At 39.1% G+C, this 18,533-nt stretch overlaps 2 protein-coding genes across 2 annotated transcripts in view; one reads left to right on the forward strand and one right to left on the reverse strand.

Annotated features, from left to right (window-relative positions):
* The window catches only part of LOC306764187 (uncharacterized protein), a gene marked incomplete at its 3' end in the record, with an annotated part of 8,159 nt that extends 2,483 nt beyond the window's left edge, over positions 1 to 5,676 (forward strand). Inside the window, exons 6-13 of the mRNA XM_079251226.1 lie at positions 153 to 441; positions 2,483 to 2,493; positions 2,578 to 3,302; positions 3,377 to 3,525; positions 3,606 to 3,737; positions 4,100 to 4,187; positions 4,863 to 5,082; positions 5,394 to 5,676. Of these exons, the coding sequence (XP_079107352.1) occupies positions 153 to 441; positions 2,483 to 2,493; positions 2,578 to 3,302; positions 3,377 to 3,525; positions 3,606 to 3,737; positions 4,100 to 4,187; positions 4,863 to 5,082; positions 5,394 to 5,676 (1,897 nt within the window). The remainder of the gene's footprint in view (positions 1 to 152; positions 442 to 2,482; positions 2,494 to 2,577; positions 3,303 to 3,376; positions 3,526 to 3,605; positions 3,738 to 4,099; positions 4,188 to 4,862; positions 5,083 to 5,393) is intronic.
* Positions 5,677 to 6,190: 514 nt separating this feature from the next.
* LOC306764188 (uncharacterized protein) lies at positions 6,191 to 15,264 on the reverse strand (the record flags this gene model as incomplete). The annotated part of the gene is made up of 16 exons (XM_079251227.1): positions 6,191 to 6,279; positions 6,474 to 6,594; positions 9,327 to 9,465; positions 9,556 to 9,671; positions 9,771 to 9,875; positions 9,950 to 10,023; positions 10,244 to 10,357; positions 10,492 to 10,629; positions 10,718 to 10,789; positions 10,887 to 11,001; positions 11,074 to 11,217; positions 11,296 to 11,639; positions 12,460 to 12,715; positions 12,816 to 12,914; positions 13,201 to 14,555; positions 15,114 to 15,264. 16 exons carry the CDS (start codon positions 15,262 to 15,264, stop codon positions 6,191 to 6,193), a joined length of 3,432 nt encoding a protein of 1,143 aa, XP_079107353.1.
* Between the last annotated feature and the right edge of the window lie 3,269 nt (positions 15,265 to 18,533).

Genomic DNA, 18,533 nt, shown 5'->3' on the forward strand with positions numbered 1-18,533 from the left:
ACATTATGATTACAGATCAAAACAAGGGTTTAAAATTCAACACATATTTATCTGTTGGCAAGCTAAGTTAAAAAAAAAAAAAAGTGTGAAACTTTTTCTGAAGCTGAAAACTAATATAACTGGACAAAGTTTTATTTTTTCCTCACATACAGATACAAAGAAAACATTATGCGACTGTCCAAAATCCACCATGACAGACCCATGAATCCTCTGGATGAGGCCGTGTTCTGGATTGAGTTCACTATGAGACACAAAGGAGCAAAGCACTTGAGAGTCCAAGCTCATGAGCTCACCTGGTACCAGTATCACAGCCTGGACGTTTTCACCTTCCTCCTGTCCATCATTCTACTCTTCATGTTCACCCTCATTAAGACCTGCAGTTTCTGCTTCTACAGGTGCTGTGGCGGCAAAAAGGCAAAGAGAATAAAGAAAGGGAAAAAAGCTGAATAATTAACTCAACTGAGATGTTAGGCAGCTTGTGTGCGATTGCAGCATATGCAAGATTCATATTTGTCACAAATCTGAAACTTTCATTTTGGATAATGGTAATTTCTATGGTTTTCTACAGGTAATTATCTCATCTAAGTGTGTTCATTTGAATGGCATCAAAAATGGACATAAGATTTTCAGCCACAAAAATATTGTGTTTACATATTTTCCCTTCAAAATAAAAGCAGAGCTTCATATTTCAATATCTATGAAAACATTCATTTTGTTTAATTTCCAGTGACTTCTCAGCAAAAGTCCTAGAAGCATTTTCTACAATGAATCAGTTAAACCATTTAAATGTATTACAATAATAAAGTTTAAGCATATATGTCTTTATATTGATCTAGACTAGAAAAGTATGCTTATGTTTGTCTAATTGTTAGACATAAATAACACAAAGAGCGGCAGATGCTTTGCTGTTGATTCAGCGACTTCTTTTGGGCCATCTTTCTCAGATACAGTGATTCAGACCATGTTATTCACCTCGTGCATGTTCAGGGTGGGGGATTGAATCAAAGTCAAGATTCAATGCAATCTGTTGGTTTTACTTATCCAGGCTAATTATTATGAACTGGCTTGAATTGATTTGTCTACAAAGTGCCCTGGGATGACCTTGTTATGAAGTGTGGCGTTATACAAATAAAGCTCAGTTGAATTTATCTTATATGACATTTTGCCTATTTTGTTATTTTAGACTTGAAATCAAATTACAGGACCTTAAAATTTGATCAATTTGACATGCCTACCATTTGAACGACTGTAAGTGACCGTAACTGTAAGTCAGGGGTACCAAAGTCCGGTCTTCAAGATGTCCCAGAGCCCTTTACCAGGTCTTGTTACCAGGTCTCTGCAGAGCTGAATGACATGCAGATGACAGAATTCAGTCGTTTGATTCGGGTGTGCTGAAGAAGGGATGCACCAACAAGTTTCGAGGACTGGGCTTTGGCAAGTCTGCTGTAAGACGAGTTAAAGGATAAAATAAAATAATAAAAATAGTGCACCTTTTATTTCAGAAACACAGTTTGCATTTCCTGCATAGAAACACTGTAAGCTCCTGCAATAAACAATTACTTTTTTTTACACAGGGTCATGAAGACTCAAACAGATTTTTTTGTGTGTTTATTCAGGTTATGGTTATCTAATATTAAGATATGTGTTGATGATCTGAGACTTTAAACTAAGCAAATATGCATACTTTCCTCTGCCAATACATATGTAAGTTTTTGTCATCTGATCTAAAACATGGGCAAAACTCAAGAAGTTAAGGACTGATTTTAATCAAATTTTATGTTAATCTAAAATGATGGAAAAAGGAACAAGTGATTATAGTTGGGGTCTACTCTAGTTCCTGGATCCAGAAATATTTTAGAAAAGATTCTTCACTAACTGTAATTATTATTATGATGATGATTATTAATTATCATTATCATATTTTCTTCATAATCATTGGGGAAAAAAATTGACAATGGCTTGGGGAGATCTGCATTCTCTGAGTGCTTCAAGGTAATATAGTTATCACTGCCAATATTTTTATATTTAAGTTCTAGTTTTGTGCACTTTAGTCTGTATTTAATGTCACAACTGATATTCGAACTCAAATGTTGACATCCTTCTACTCCTTTTTTTGGCGTGAACTCCTTGTCACTGTTCACCTTTGCTGATTTGCTATTGAATGAAGAAAACTAATATTCTTAATAAATAAACAGAATGCATTTCACTGCTTCCTCTTTCACTTGTTTGGCCTGTCAAACAGCTCAGTGTTGTGCAGCTACAAGTTAGAATTATACAATAATGTCCAAACCCATGTAGCTGACTCTGTGATATTTAAATCAATGTATCCTAAATTAACAACAACTGAGTCAGAGGTTTACTTTCACTTTAAATACAAGGATTGTTGGTATAGTCAGGCTTTTTGTCCCCTCCCCATTGCTCCCAACTATACCTTTGAAGCCATAACCTTTGCCATAAAACTACTTTGTGTTGTGTCATTCAGTACAAAGAGGAGTAAGTCAGAGATCATTGAGTTAATAAGTATCTTTGAAGGTACACCTCTATAAAAAAAGATTGCAGTTGATTTTCTAGCTGACAAACGGCCACCATGGAGCTGCGTCTCCCCGTTTGCGTCCTGCTGGTTCTCTGCGTGACAACAGCAAATGGAGGGAACATTTTGGTGTGGTACACTGAGGCCAGCCACTGGATTAACATGAAGCCACTGCTGGAAACACTGGTCGACAGGGGACACCAGGTGACGGTTCTGATCCCGAGCTCTTCGATGTTCATGAACAGCAGTGAACCGTCACGCTTTAACTACGAACCCTTTAACGTCTCTGTCCCGCTGGAGGTCCTAGAAGAGTTTCTTGAAGAATTTTTTCGCTTTTCCATGTATGAGATGGATCACATGAACTACATCCAGATCTATATTAAATACATGGATCTCATTAAGATTGACCTGGGCTATTCCCTTGAGATTTTGGATGGAGTGGTGAAATCAGAAACCATCATGAAGAAGCTGAAAGAGGGAAACTATGACCTCCTTCTGGCGGATCCCATCTACCCTGGCAGTGAATTGGTTGCAGATATTTTGGGTATCCCTCTTGTCCTTTCCCTGCGTTTCTCCTTGGCTCATAACTGGGAGAGGCTGTGCGGTCAGCTACCTGCTCCTCCTTCGTTTGTCCCTGGAGCTATGAGCAAACTCACAGATAAGATGGACTTCTCAGAACGAGTATGGAACTTTCTTTTCTATGCCCTACAAGACATCGTAATAGACCAAGTTGTGTGGAAAAGAGTTGATAAGCATTACTCTGATATAAAAGGTAAGTAAAATTCAGCAATATCATGCTTTGATACCTTTTTAGATCCTGTAAATGTAACTTTTGCATTGTGACAGGAACACCCACCAGCGCCTGTGAGATGTTAGGAAGGGTCGACATCTGGCTAATGCGAACCTACTGGGATTTTGACTTCCCTCGTCCTTTCCTCCCCAACTTTAAATTTGTTGGTGGGATCCACTGCCGACCTGCTAAACCTTTGCCAAAGGTGGGGCTGTCTCTATCATTACAACACAGTAGAGATGTCATTTTAAATACTTCTTACATCTAAAGTTGTTGTTCTTGCAGGATATGGAAGAATTTGTGCAGAGTTCTGGAGATGCGGGCATTGTGGTTTTCTCTTTGGGATCCATGATCAAAAATATGACCACAGAAAAGGCTAACATGATCGCTTCAGCTCTCGCTCAGATTCCTCAAAAGGTCAGAAAAACACCTCCAAATGACAGCAAGAGTCAGTTAAATAATTGATGCAAATACAATCTGGTTAGGAATAATTATAAAACTAGAAACAGTACAGCAATTGTAAATGTTTAATTAAAATGACTTTTGACTCTACACTATAAATCCGGAGCTTGTCTAAACAAATTTTCAAAAGTTAGGAAGTTTAGTAAATTTCAGATGCTTTAAAGTTTACCCAATTTCACTGATCTTAAATCACTTCATCACCAAACATACTTCACTGATTATTGCTGGAAGTCTTTTTTTCTAGCAATGTATGTTTTTCCCCACCGTTAATTATGTAATTTAAAAGTGTACACTGATGTAAAATGATTTCACTGCAGGTGCTGTGGAGATACAGTGGGGAAAAACCAGACACTTTGGGTCCCAATACAAGAATTTCTAAATGGATTCCTCAGAATGACCTGCTGGGTAAGTACAGCTGGGAATCCACAGTATAAAAAAAAAAAAAATAGTATGGAGAGACTTACACATCTTTCTACTTGTTCTCATAATTTAACACTGATACTCATGAGTGGTTATTTAGGCTGCTAAATTAAATTCAGCTTGAAACCACCTGTAAAGGATTTTTGCCTTCGCCATGGCGTAGATATTGTTTTTGACACGTTTGTCTGTCTGTTAGCAACATAACTCAAAAAAATTTGGGACATATTTAGATTAAATTTTCAGGAAATGTCAGGAAAGGAATAAGGAACAAATTATTTAAGGAGTTCTTTAAAAGGATTCTTTACAACTGGAAGGCAGGACTAATTTTGCCAGAACAAATTCTAACTCAATTGATAATGCCCACAATATTTGGAAAAAAATATATCAGGGTGAGGGATTTCAAAAGAGAATTTTTTTCTATACAGTATATCTAAATAATAATAGCATAAAATGATGATTAAAAAAAAAAAAATAAAAAAATAAAACATAATATAAGCTTGAAGTACACATAAGAGTGTTGGCATGGAGTTGGTAATTGGTCGGCTGCTGGGCACGTGGGGTTGTTCTCAGGCAAGTGAGCTTACGGCTTGGCAGAGGTCTCTGCTCTCCAAGTGCCTTTAGTTCTTATTGGGACTTGTCTGATAACTCTGATCTCATCAGGTCACCCCAAGACAAGAGCTTTCATCACTCATGGGGGCACAAATGGGATTTATGAGGCCATCTACCACGGTGTTCCTATGGTGGGCATCCCCATGTTTGCTGACCAGCCGGACAACATGGTCCACCTGAAGGCTAAAGGAGCTGCAGTTATTGTGGATCTGAACTTCATGACAGCGGAGGACCTCAGAGATGCTATCAGCAGAGTCATCAATGACAAATCGTAAGTTCATCTGCTTATAGCTAAGCCTTTTTTAATGCTTAGAAAGGGACAAATATTTACTTTTAATCTGCTTTAAGGCTGTAAAGCATGAGGAAACAAAGCTGATAAGTACTGCCACATACTAGTAGAATTTCCTCCAGAGTGTCAAAGGTTATAGTGCAATTGCAAAGACAAAGCAAGGCCTTAACCTTCAACACATATTGGTTTATCTGTTGGCTAATTAGGTTTTAAAACACATAACACTAAAACACATGTACCCCTTAAGTTACCACTTTCTACAGCTGAAAACTATTATAATTTTCCATATGCAGGTACAAAGAAAAAGCTATGTGGTTGTCCAAAATCCACCATGACAGACCCATGAATCCTCTGGATGAGGCCGTGTTCTGGATTGAGTTCACTATGAGACACAAAGGAGCAAAGCACTTGAGAGTCCAAGCTCATGAGCTCACCTGGTACCAGTATCACAGCCTGGACGTTTTCACCTTCCTCCTGTCCATCATTCTACTCTTCATGTTCACCCTCATTAAGACCTGCAGTTTCTGCTTCTACAGGTGCTGTGGCGGCAAAAGGACAAAGAGAAAGGCTGACTAATAAAAATTGAGCTGTTAATAGACAGCTTGGTAGTGAATTCTCTGGTTGTAATGTAATGCTATTTGCTTTTGTCATAAACTTGAAATTTGCTTTTGGAATTTTTTCCTTTTCTCCATCCAATTACCTGAACTCCCACCAGCTGTGCTCATTTGCATACCGACACCAGAGACCAATTTGTCATTAAATTGTGAATTCCTTTTGGCTACTTTGGAGTTTGTTTTGTTTATGTTTTTAGAAAAATAATACACAGTTCTTTTTATGCCTTTACTGGGAAACTGCTCATATCAACTCAATGATGGATCATTAGATAATTCATTCATGCAAACATGGACTTCAAATTAAAGTTTTACAAACAGAAAACCAAGTAACAAGTTCAGTGACGTAATTAACAAAAAGAAAAAAAAAGGGAAAAAGTGCGAACAAGGGTGAAGAAATATTATACTAGAAGAGCATTCAAATATGAGCAATATCTTTTTTCTTATACAAGATTAGAATGCTTTTTTTTCCCCCCTCTTCACTTCTTCAGTTTTCCATCTTCTTTGAGCTTCCACAGCATTAGCTCCATGCAAGCAGCTGCATCTTCTGCTGTATCATGGCCACAAGCTGGGAAAAATAATATATTCATTTAATAAAATTAACATCTTTCAGTCAACATCTTCAGTGCTGGGTTTATTTGCTCTAAATATACCCCAATGTGTAATTTATCTTTGGGATTAAGATGTATGTGTTCAAATAGAGTAAATGTTTGACTTCACAAGAACAAACTAAAGTGAACACTTGCAATGGTGGTAACCCACCACTTTCTTGGATGATCCTCCTGAGGTAGTCAGCTGTGAGGTTGTTGAGGCTCAGCTTGTGTGGCGGGCCGAGACGATGAGGGAAGACCTCTGATGTATCCACCACCCTTCCATGGAGTAACTACATTAAATCGGAAGGTGCTGTTTTTACTCCTCAAACTCCAGCTAAGAGAATTATTCACCATCTGGGTGCGAAATTCTGCTTCCATCTTCACGTCTAAACCAGACGGTGTACCAAAGTAATTTATAACTCAATCACTTGCATTGGGAGTAAAAAATTTAAAAAATCTGAGAACATTACATATAAAACGCACATAGTCAGCAGTGCTACAAATCCCTGCAGTGAATTAATTTGGACACTTCAATCCAAGGAGGTAAAACTTGGGTTCTCAAAACAACAAAAAATTGCAGGTGTGCGGCCTTCAACACCTGATTCAAATCAAAAGGATCCAACAGCTTGACTTCTTTGTCATGACCCATTAATTTCAGTCAGGTGCATTTGAGCAGAGATAAAAACGTGCAGCCTTGAGGTCTGGTATCAGACACCCATGCTTTACAGGTACATCTGTACAGAAAATTATATTATGAAAACGTTAAATTTTTTGTCACTCATTTCAGAATATGAAACATCTTTTAAATTCATTTCACAGAGAAACATTTCAAATATTCAGTCCTTGAAACTGATTATGAAAACCCAAAATGCAGTGTCTTAGAAATGTAGAATAATGTGGAAAAACTTCAATCTTCAAGTCATGGTGTCACACCCTAATCAACAGATTTATTCAAAATCCCTGCAAATGTATCCTAAACCTTTAAATGTCCTCAGTCTGGGTTAGATTGCTACACAATCATGGGAAAGACTGTCTTCTGGACATCTGTCAAGTCAGCAATTACTGACCCTCCACAAATCCATAAAAGGTCATTGTTCACAGAGTGCTGTATCCAAGTATATTAATGGAAAGTTGAGTGGAAGGAAAAGGTGCACCAACAAAAGGTAGAACCACAGCCTTAAGGGCATTGTCAGGCAACATCCATTCAAGAATCTGGAAGCTTCACAAGGAGTGGACTGAAGCTGGACTCAGTGCATCAAGAGCTACTAAGCACAGACGAATACTAGACATGAGCTACAAGTGTCACGTTCCTCGTGTCAAGCCACGCCTGAAATAGAGACAACGACAGAAGCGTCTCACCTGGGCCAAGGAGATAAAGGACTGGATTGTCTCTCAGATGAAAGCAAATTTTGCATTTAATTTGGAAATCAAGGTCCCAGAGTCTGGAGGAAGAGTGGAGAGGCACAGAATCCTTGTTGCTGGAAGTCCAGTGTAATGTTTCCACAGTCAGTGTTGATTTGGGGAGCCATGTCATCTGCTGCTGTTGGTCCACTGTGTTTTCTGAAGTGCAAAGTCAACACAGCCATCTACCAGGAAATTTTAGAGCTCTTCATGCTTCCTTTTGCTGACAAGCTTTATGGAGATGCTGATTTTTTTTAAAAAATTTTTTTGAGCAGGACTTAGCACCTGCCTACACTGCCAAAGGTACCAAAAGCTGCTTCAATGACCACGGTGTTACTGTGCTTGATTGGGGTTCAGATCAGGTGAGTTTGTTGGCCATAGAGTCTGTGGGGTATTGTCAAGAGAAAGATGAGACACGAGACCGAACCATGTAGATGACCTGAAAGCTGCTATCAAAGTAACCTGTGCTTCCATTACACCTGAGCAGCGCCACACGCTGATCGCTTCCATTGCCACGCCGCATTGATGCAGTAATTCATGCTAAAGGAGGCTCAACCAAGTATTGAGTGCATGGAAATGAACACACTTCAGAAGCCTGACATTTCTATTTAAAATATTCTTTTTTCCATTGATCTTATGTAACATTCTAATTTGCTGAGACACTGCATTTTGGGTCTTTTGTCTATAACCCACAATCAAAATGAAAAAAAAAAAAAATTCACTCTATGTGTAATGAATCTATATAATGTGCGTTTCACTTTCTGAAATGATGAAAAATATCAAACTTTTTCGTATTATTCCAATTGTCTGAGATGTACCTGTAGTGCAGGGCTATTCGACTCACCCCTGCAGGTTTTTATCATATCCCCGTCACACAACTGACTCAATGAGTTGTCATCGGTCGTCATGCAGAGCTTCATTGGTTGTTGGATCCATTTCATTTGGGTCAGGTGTGTTGAAGCAGGGATACCCTGAAAACTTGCAGCCTGAATGGTACCAAGTTGAATAGCCCTGCTTTAGTGCATCCAAAAACATTACTTTTGTATGAGCAGAAACCACAGCAGGAACTTTTTTAAAGAAATTTCTCATTTTGAAAGTTTACTTCCCAGTCTGAGATTAACAGAATGAATCCTGGAAATTTTATTCACTTCAATACCTAAAATGTTGCAGATTACCATTCAACCTAAAGCTTTTTAATAGTCCCCGTACTGTAATGATGACATTCTTACTGTATTTATCCTGTTTTTTGTTTTGTTTTTTTTAGATCTTCAAGTATGCATTGAGAAGAAAAAACAGGATTACGGCTTACCAGAATTGCACAATATCTAGTTGACGTCAAATGCTTCAAAGAATATAGTGGAATACATTTAAAATAAGATGAACAGAAAAGATGTGTAAAAAAAAAAAAAAAACAAAACTTGATCTCAGAATATTTGTCAAAGGATAAAATGATTAAAAGGAAAATTGTGTACAGGTAGGGCAGTAAAAGTCTGTTAATATAAGTAATGTGTTACATACTGTACACTTCATTTTATGTGAACAATCAGTTTTCAGTAATCAAGAACTCCAAAACCAACCTATTCAAAGAAATAGTCAATTTGAGAAGCTTAAGAGTGGTCACCTTCAGTAAACAGAGGTCTCTTTCCAGGCCATGTCCGATAAGAATAGTGTCAGCGCTGATGAAGCTCAGCAAGATTTCTTGAACCTGTTTGAGGGAGGTATGGTCTCCTTTCACATCCTCTTCACTGATTCCTGAAAACCTACAGAAATGTAACAAAGGCTATTAATACAGAGAAATAATGTTTTGTTAAATAAAAAGGAAAAAATGGCCAAATACATAATTGTGTAACCTGGTGTTATAGTCGATAACTTCATTATCCGGTTTGACAAAGGTGTCATAGATGACTTGGACGTTAGAGTTGACTACAGTCACTCTGGAAACCTCCAGACCATGTATAGTATAACACTATGGAGAGAAAACACACTCCAGTATTTTTCCCTGCATGCTTCATCCAAAAAACATAAAAGATTAAAGCTTATTAAAAAAATGACAACCAGACTTTACCATTTCACAAGCCAGGGAGTAAACGCCAGGGCAGCTTTTGTCTGATGGATGTCTGGAGGCAGTAGACGCAAACCCATCCAGGCTGAGAGAATCGTGGACGTGCAACTGGCCGCGATGACAACACATTTAAACAACTGATCCATGTAGAAGGTGGTTAAATGATCTTCCCCAGCTTTTACCTTAAACACCTGACATCCAGGTGCTCCCATAACTCCCTGACAGCAGCTGTAGCGAGTCTCCACACCACCTGGTACTGCGGGGTTCAAGACATTTCCCATGTTTATAAACACTTCTACCTGATTCATTGTTAAAACAACCATTAGCATAATGCTTCTAATAAAGTAACCAGTGATATTGGTAATGATTATATTGCAGCGTTGAGCTGTCATTTAAAAAGGTAAGAATAGCACATTTTATAGATCAAAAATATACCAAATGAGTCACATGATCAAAATGATCAGTGAGCTGCCAACCTCTATTCTCAACTCCTTTCCCATAATGATAGTTGCACTCCTCCTTCCGGATGTGTCTGCCTGTTTGGCTTACAGAATATGTAGCTCCACATCGACAGCAGATCCTCTTCAGGGCTATTATTAGAACCACAGCAAAAAGGTTATCACCAAAGATTAATGTGGACAAACGACTCCATGCAAACAAAGCAGCCTGGTGTGCCCTCTAGTGGACAAATATGAGAACAGCAGAGAAGGGACTCCTTGCTTACAGTCAGTGCTCACTTTCTTGTCTATGAAAAGAACAGCAGAGCCACGTTTTTCTGGGTGCGGCACAGGAAAGTTGTTCTCAATCATCTTTTCATCAGACAAAACATATTCCTGCAAAATTTCATACAATGTCATCTCATCTGTTGAAGAAGAAAAAAAAAATAACAGAAACTGCCAAAATATTTGGATTCAAAGAAAAATGTGCCCAAGAGAAAAACAACGACTCACCATTTCCTTTCATTTTTAGGGGATTAAGAGGTATATTGCCCTTTGATTTCTGGCTATCAACTTGTTTTTCACCTGCTCCAGAGGAAAAAAAAAAAAAAAAAGTACAAAGAGGTGAGATACAATTAAAAGCTAAACTGAGTCAGGATACATCGCTCAGTTAATTTCTCACTTTTGGCTGCAGCAGCACTTTGGTTCTTCAGTTTCTTAAGAGCATTCACCGCAACACTCAGATACTTGAGTTTGTTCACACTGCGATTGTACACACTCTTCTCTTCAGCAAGGGCCTAGCCAAAAAAAAAAAAAAAAAAAAATGTCTGAAGTTTGACAGTGAGACGGACATTTAGAGATATGCTCACCTTCTCAAATGCCTCATTAATATTAGCTGTTGTTTTGAGGAACTCCTCTGTGAACATGTTCACATAACGCTGGCGAACATCATGGGGAACTTTGTCTTTTGCAGCCTCACACTGCTGCCTCTGTTTACGTTTAGCAGACACTGGCTGGAAGACACCGCCATTAATATTCAAGGGATTATCCAACTTGTATCTAAATCCAGTTACACTATTCATGTTCTTTACCTTGGTAGCTGCCTGGACAGCAGCTTGTGGAGCTGTGGAAGCAGTTGTCGAATGTAAAGATGCCGATGCAAAAGCAGAGTTCAGTGCAGGTCTACGCACCGGAGGAGCAATAAGCACAGGTGCTGTTAAGCGGTATCTTGGCAGGGGGGTAACTGTAGGTGTGTGGTAAGCTTGCTTGATTGTAACAGCGCTTGGATGCACTTGACCCACTGGCGTTAGCACAGAAGTAACAGCGCTGGAAGTGGAGGCCACAGGTGGAGGGAATCCGCTCTGCGGAAGGATCAAGTGCAGATTGTTCCCCACTTCGATCACTGCAGTCCCCAAAGGCATGTAGTTCACATAAGCTGCAGAATAAAAACAGTCACAATAAACTCAGTCAAACTAGAATATATTTGAAGAAACTTACTCGGAATTATGTTAATATCTCCATAATATATGTTGATATATGATTGTAGGTTTTTCAAGAAAAAACTGCTGGATCTGCAGTTAAAGTAGATATGGTGAGTTTTATTAACCCCTTAACCATCAGGACCCACCCCTGGACTGTTTGAAGATGATAATACAGTCTTGTGCAATCGAGTGTTAGTTTTTTTTTGGGGGGGGGGGGTTGTGTGTGTGTGTGTGTGTGTGTGTGTGTGTGTGTGTGTGTGTGTGTGTGTGTGTGTGTGTGTGTGTGTGTGTGTGTTTTAAAGTCCCAGAAGAGAGGTCTCTCAGTCCTTGTAGATAATATAAATCTGGTTTTTTTATGTATATATTTTTTTATATTTAATTTTATTATTTAGATTTTTATTATTTGTATTTATATTATTTTATAATTATTATTTTTTATTGTTTTTATTATGATAATTATTATTGAAAAGCATTGATACCATATTTTAATACTACTGATGGGCCAGGAGGTGGTTGATAGACCGGCAGGTCCGTCACGCACAGTAGTATTGAAATATGAAACGTGTAACAGATTGTACAAGATTTTATCATTTAAAAAACAAAACCTGGGAAGGAGCTCCACTGGTTAAGGGGGTTAATAATTTTCAACTTATTTAATAATCAGTGAACTATTTTTTCTACTTTTTCATCTATACATTCAGAGAACGCCACTATTTTAGCAATGTTGGACTAATATTAACCAATCAATACCCTTTACTGCCATTACATGCTTACCATTTTGCACAGGAGCAGGCCGCAGGTTTCCAGGCATTTGAGTCAATGCAGAAAGTGCACTCTGCGTTTCTGGCTTCCACTGACTGGTGGATGAAACAAAAGCCTGACCAGCCTTGACCGAAGTAGTCAGCACAGAGGCTTTCTGCTGTACCTGCTGCATCTTAGGAGTGATGGAGTGATTGGCAACCAATTTTGAAGCTGCTGGCTCTTGGAGTGGGACCAAAATTTGTGGCTGAGGTTTTCTTTTAGCCAATGGCTGCAAGATTGACAAAAGAAAAAACAAAAAAAAACTTCAAATATTCAGTGCTTCTGTTACAGCAAGAGAATAAGTGAAGCAACATCTACACGGTATGTACCTCAGTATGTTTAGCTTCATGCGCCACCCTTTTCTTCCTTGGTAAAGCTTGAAGCGTGACATCTACCTCTGGCTTTCCAACATCCAGATTAGCTCCAACCTAAAATGGTGAAAACAAAAGTAAGCAAGTACGCTTTAAAGCAGGACCATCTCTGGTCCTCAGGGGGCTACCATAATGCAGGTTTTAGTGCATCCAGGGTAAAACACTTTATTCCAATGAAAAGTTCCCCAACAACTTGTCATTAACCTGCCCGTTAGTGAGCCATTGATTTGGGTCAGATGTGTTGCAGCGGGGAACACTAAAACCTGCAGAACGGTAATCCTCCACGGCTGGAGTTGGTGACTCCTGCTTTAAACTATTAAAAGTGTGTCTACAGCAGACTTACAGACTCATCAGGATGGTCTTCGTTTCTCTCATCCTTCTGATTCGCCTCCATGAAGATCCTGTAGCATTCTTCCATTGGGTCACTGTCCGACAGCTCCATTTCTGAATAGTTGAGTCCTTTCTCCTCCTCACCCTCAGAGCTGGAGTTGATTATTATAACAGGTTCATTCTCATTGAAAAGCTGCTCATGGGGTAGACAAGATTCAGCTCTGTTACTAGAATGAGGATTAACAGATGAAGCAGGAGATGAAGACTGGCTGTTGCCTGGAGGTGATGGCTGCGCACGCTCCTGGCACGTCACCGATGAAGTGTGGTTTATGGTCGCGTTCACCTGCTTCTGTAGCAACCCTTCTGACATTTTCTGGTTGTTTTGTTCGTGCGATTGCAGTCTTTGCACAGGAGACTTGTGGCTATGAAGCCTGTTTGAGGGCGGCTGCTGGGTCAGGATTTGTTTAATGTGTTGCATTGGTGATGAATTAGCAGGTGGAGTGAATGACATCTGTGGAGGACCCAGTAGATTTGCCTTCTCAACAGTAGTAGACAGGTCCTTCTGATAGCTCCATTCATTTAAGTCAATTTTTCTCCTATTAACTGGTGCTTTTTGGCATTCTTCGCCATGGTCATATGTAGGTAGATGTTGATTGTTTTCATTTCCACAATTATAAACCTTATTTATATCTTCCCTCAATTCCGAGGAAGAGGTCACATCAAGAACACCAGCAGTTTTATGTTTCTGTGAAGCAGAATCCAGTAAATCGCACACTTCTGCCATGTTCTGGTGTGACGTACCCGCTAAAGAAACAATGCGTCTTTGAACTTCACTGCTCATTTTCTCTGGTGACAAAGGTACATCAATAATCAGGACTCCATCTTCATTAGAGTCATCAAGTGGATCTGGAGATGGAGACCTGGAAATTGGGGCCTGATAAGGGGCTGGATTTGTTTCATTTGAAGCTGATTTTTTCAGATCCTGTATGTTTTTTTCTTTCTGCTCTGAGCTTGAAGACCTGTAAGATCGCAAGGCAGCAGAAAAGTTGGACAGGGGGTCATACTCTAAATCAGTCCTTGGTTTTGTGTTGTCAACCACATACTTCTTTGTTTGTACTTGGTTTTTGTGGTCAGTGAATGAAGGTAATCCATAGGAAACAATAGTATCATGCTGTGAGATGGGGGCATTGTTTCTGCCGTCTGCTTGTATAGCCTGGTAGCAGGACAGCCGCCTTTGCTCCTGTTTAACCTGGTGCTTCACAGTTTCAATCTCCTTGTCAATTCGCTCCAGCTCATGAAGGCAGTTGCCCATGGTCCCAAGATTCACAGGTCCTCCACAGGCTGCATATGGACTGTCATACTGGTCCCCTGTTTGCAGTTCAAAGAGGACAGCATTATCAGCAGGATCAACTCAGATGACTTTGAAATATTAATAATGAGAAAAAAAAGGTATATATATATATATATATATATTATATACTGAGTTTAAAAAATGCATTCTGTTTTTTAAAATTTGAATGCTTTGATTACATTTAAAATGTTTTAAAAGTCTACACTTTACGTAATCCGTCCTTGATAACGCCTCCAACACTGAAACCAGTCAAATTAAATCATTTTCAAAATGGAAACAAACGATCTGATTTGGATTATGTGCACATTTCCCTAATTTGCAATCAAGTAATTTAACAATTTTCTTTTATTAATGGCAAAAGATTTTATAAAAAAAAAACACCCTAACAATTTTTATATCTCAAAAATACCCAGTAAATGCATTCCGATACAGAAAAAAAAAGTCTTAATATTTTCATTAATTATGCAACTTTTAAATTATTTCCTAAACTGAACATAATATATCACCTAGTTATTTCAAATCTAACTAAACCCATCAGACTTTTGAGCTGAGGGTTTGTGCAACTCTTAGCATACCTGTTAAATCCACAACTGAAGATTTACACAAGACACCCAACGCATCCCACGATTTTGTGGCATGTTTGTATAAGCAATGAGGCCGCTCACAAAGTCCACATTGTTCAAAGGGACAGTTGATGTCAGCAAAAAGCCCAGATGAAGGAAACATTAGGAAAGATCTAACTTTCAGGACTAATTACAAGAAGACAGCTGCAGGTGACGATGTCTCCAAATGAACCTCAAATGACGTCAGTCTCACGTATATATACTCTGCCCAGATCGCAAGACGACAATTGGTTTAGTTTATGGTTTAATTTTACAAATTATGTTTTATGTAATAAATAAATATTTATATATACTATATATAATTATAATATAAATGTATTTCTTAAAATCTTTTACGGATTTTACGTTTTATGCTTGTGCCTTTAAGGCGTTATCTGACCCTTTTTCTTCTTCTTCTCTTCTTTAATTGGAAATCACCGATCAGCTTGTGACGACAAAACGGTAGGTGGCAGTGTTGCACTAAATTTAATCAGGACTTTTTATTTCCTCAACTATATTTCTTGTGTTGACAGATTACCAAGAAAAACATAAATTAAAAAACAACGAACCAGTGAACCACCCAGCAGGTAGAGGTATTGCAGTCTGTCCGTTCAATCCCAGCAGTCAATGAGAGTCAAAATGCAGTTCATTCAGTACTTTAAGGGTCGTTGTTGCTTTTTGGTTTTTCACATTTTCTAATAAATTGACATATAATTTCAATTCTGCAACAAAGATATTAGAGTAAGGTTTGGAGCCGTTCCATTTGCATTTGTGAACGTGAAATTTTCCAATTATTATGAGTGGTTGAACAATGTAAAGCATTTTTTTATTACTCATTCAGTGTCACATACAATACAGCATCAAAAACAATTAACTGAGTATTGATACCCATCTTAAAACATAGATATTGTTTCAACACTGACCAGAATCGTTTGGACTTGGACGAGTGGACGACTTACTAAAACAGCATTCATTATTACCCCCACCAAGGAGGTTATGTTTTCACCTGCGTTTGTCTTTTTTTTTTTTTTTTTTTTTTTTTTTTTTTCTGTTTGTGGTTTGTTTGTGTTCAAGATAACTGAAAAAGCTGTGGGTGGATTTTCATGGAATTTCTGTGAGTTGTGGAAAAAAATGTGAAAAATAACTGTTTTAATTTTGGTGATAATCCTGTTTTTGTCTTTTTTTTTTTTTTTGTTTTGTTTTTTTATTTGTTTTGTTTTGTTTCCGACACTGGCAGATAACTATTTCAACTTACGCTGATCTTTGGCTGCTTGAATTGGACGCAAGTGGCAACCTCCAGCGGTTAAAAGTGAAGCCTATGCGGAAGTGCATAAAACTGCAGTTTCTCCTTCATCCACTAGGGGCTGGCTGCAAAACAAAGCAATCCCCATAGACTCCCATGTTAAAAAGACCAACTTCAGAGCAGAAATAAACATGTTTACAGCCTGTTTCAAAAATCCATTTTCGGTTTAATAGGTCAGGTTTACCTTCATGACAACTGTGTGGGGAGTGATTTTTTTTTTCTAACTCGCCCGTTCAAAAGTAATTTAATCTCGAAGTTTGACATATTTAGGGGCGTGTCCTTTTGATTGACAAGTACCAATCTCCCGCTTCAAGTCCGAAGAACGTAGAAAAACCGCGGTTTTTAGCCGGTTAACAACGTGACTTAGCATTAGCCCGCTTACCTCCGTTAGCTGGTTAGCTCCTGTTATCGCCAGGTTAGCTCAGTTAGCTCTTCGCTACAGAAAGCTTGAAATTCACCCGATATCAATCATCCACCATGACGCTTACAGCTCCCCTCTCAGCTCCACCTCTTTGACCATATTTGTATTTACGGGCGAAACAACACACATGCCTCTGCCAAGATGGCGATGGTAAGAACTGCCCACTGAGCTTCAATTCAGCTATTCAGAAACCTATGGATGACGTCACAGAGTGCTACATCCATCTTTTACATACAGTCTATGATGACCCTGAGATATTTTTCGCAAAGTGTTGATGCTGTCACGTTAGATCGCGTACCAGCCGAGTGGTGAGAGTTAATTGTGTATTCTTTAGTACTGCTGTTATTAATTCTGCCAAAAAAGTTATGTTTTTATCAGCGTTTATCTGTTTGTCTGTGTTCATCCATAACTCAAAAAGTTATGGATGGATTTTCATGAAATTTTCAGGAGTTGTTGGAAATATAAAACAGAAGAACTGGTTTAATTTTGGTGGTGATCCGGATCATCGTTTGGATCCAGGAATTCTTAAAGGATTCTTTGACATTGTGAGATAAGGCCATTTTTAACATTTGAGCACATTCACTACTCACAAAAAGTTAGGGATATTCAGCTTTTGGGTGAAATTTCACAACAAGCCTAAAATGCATTCAAACCTGTACAGGTGAACTTAATGTGATCTTCTCTAAGCTTTTAAATGCACATGTCCAACTGTTAAATGTTTCAATAAATTTTGCACAAGTTGCTGTTCTCTAACAAGGAGCTTAACGGCAAAAATCACGGCAGGTGTGTGATCCTTGAATTGACCAATAAATGTCCTGGTTCAATTAGAGCTGGTGTTTAAACAGTTGTCCTCATCATGCTGTTTACATTTTGACATCATGAGACCAAGACGACATCTAACAATGGAACAACAGTCCCTTGCCATTGCAATGCTTCAAACAGGACGTTCTCAGACAGAAGTGGCCACTGAGCTTGGAGTGTCACAGAGTGTCATCAGCAGGTTGCAACAGAGATATCGAGAGACTGGAAGAGTCACAGAAAGGCCTAGAAGTGGACGTCCTTTGGCCACATCCCGTGCTGATGACCGCTACATTGTGAACACTGCCCTGAGAAAGCGGATGATGAATGCCACTCAACTCCAGGCACGTTTAAGAGAGGTGAGAGGCACCCAAGTGTCACGTCAGACCATTCGAAACCGTTTCCATCAGCGTGGTCTGCGTGCTAGACGACCTGCACGGGTACCTGACCACACCACCAGGCACAGGCATCATCGTCTTGCATGGGCCAGGGAGCATTTACGCTGGACGAGGAACCAGTGGGCCTCAGTGCTGTTCTCTGATGAAAGTCGATTCACACTGAGCAGAAATGATGGCCGGCAACGATGTTGGAGACGTCAGGGAGAGCGCTATGCATCAGCCACTGTTGTCAGCAGGCGAGCTTTTGGTGGTGGCGGTGTTACAGTGTGGGCAGGGGTGTCCACTTGGTACAGAACTGCCCTACACTTTGTGACTGGTACAGTGACAAGCCCATACTACCTGAATAACATCATTAATCCAGTGATTGTGCCCCTACATGAACAGCACAGGCCTAATTTCATCTTCATGGACGACAATGCTCCTGCTCATCGAGGCCACATCATCAGGGAACGGCTGTTGGAGACTGGTGTACC

This window comes from Telmatherina bonti (genome assembly GCF_933228915.1).
Source record: "Telmatherina bonti genome assembly, chromosome: 13".
Lineage (NCBI taxonomy): Eukaryota > Metazoa > Chordata > Actinopteri > Atheriniformes > Telmatherinidae > Telmatherina > Telmatherina bonti.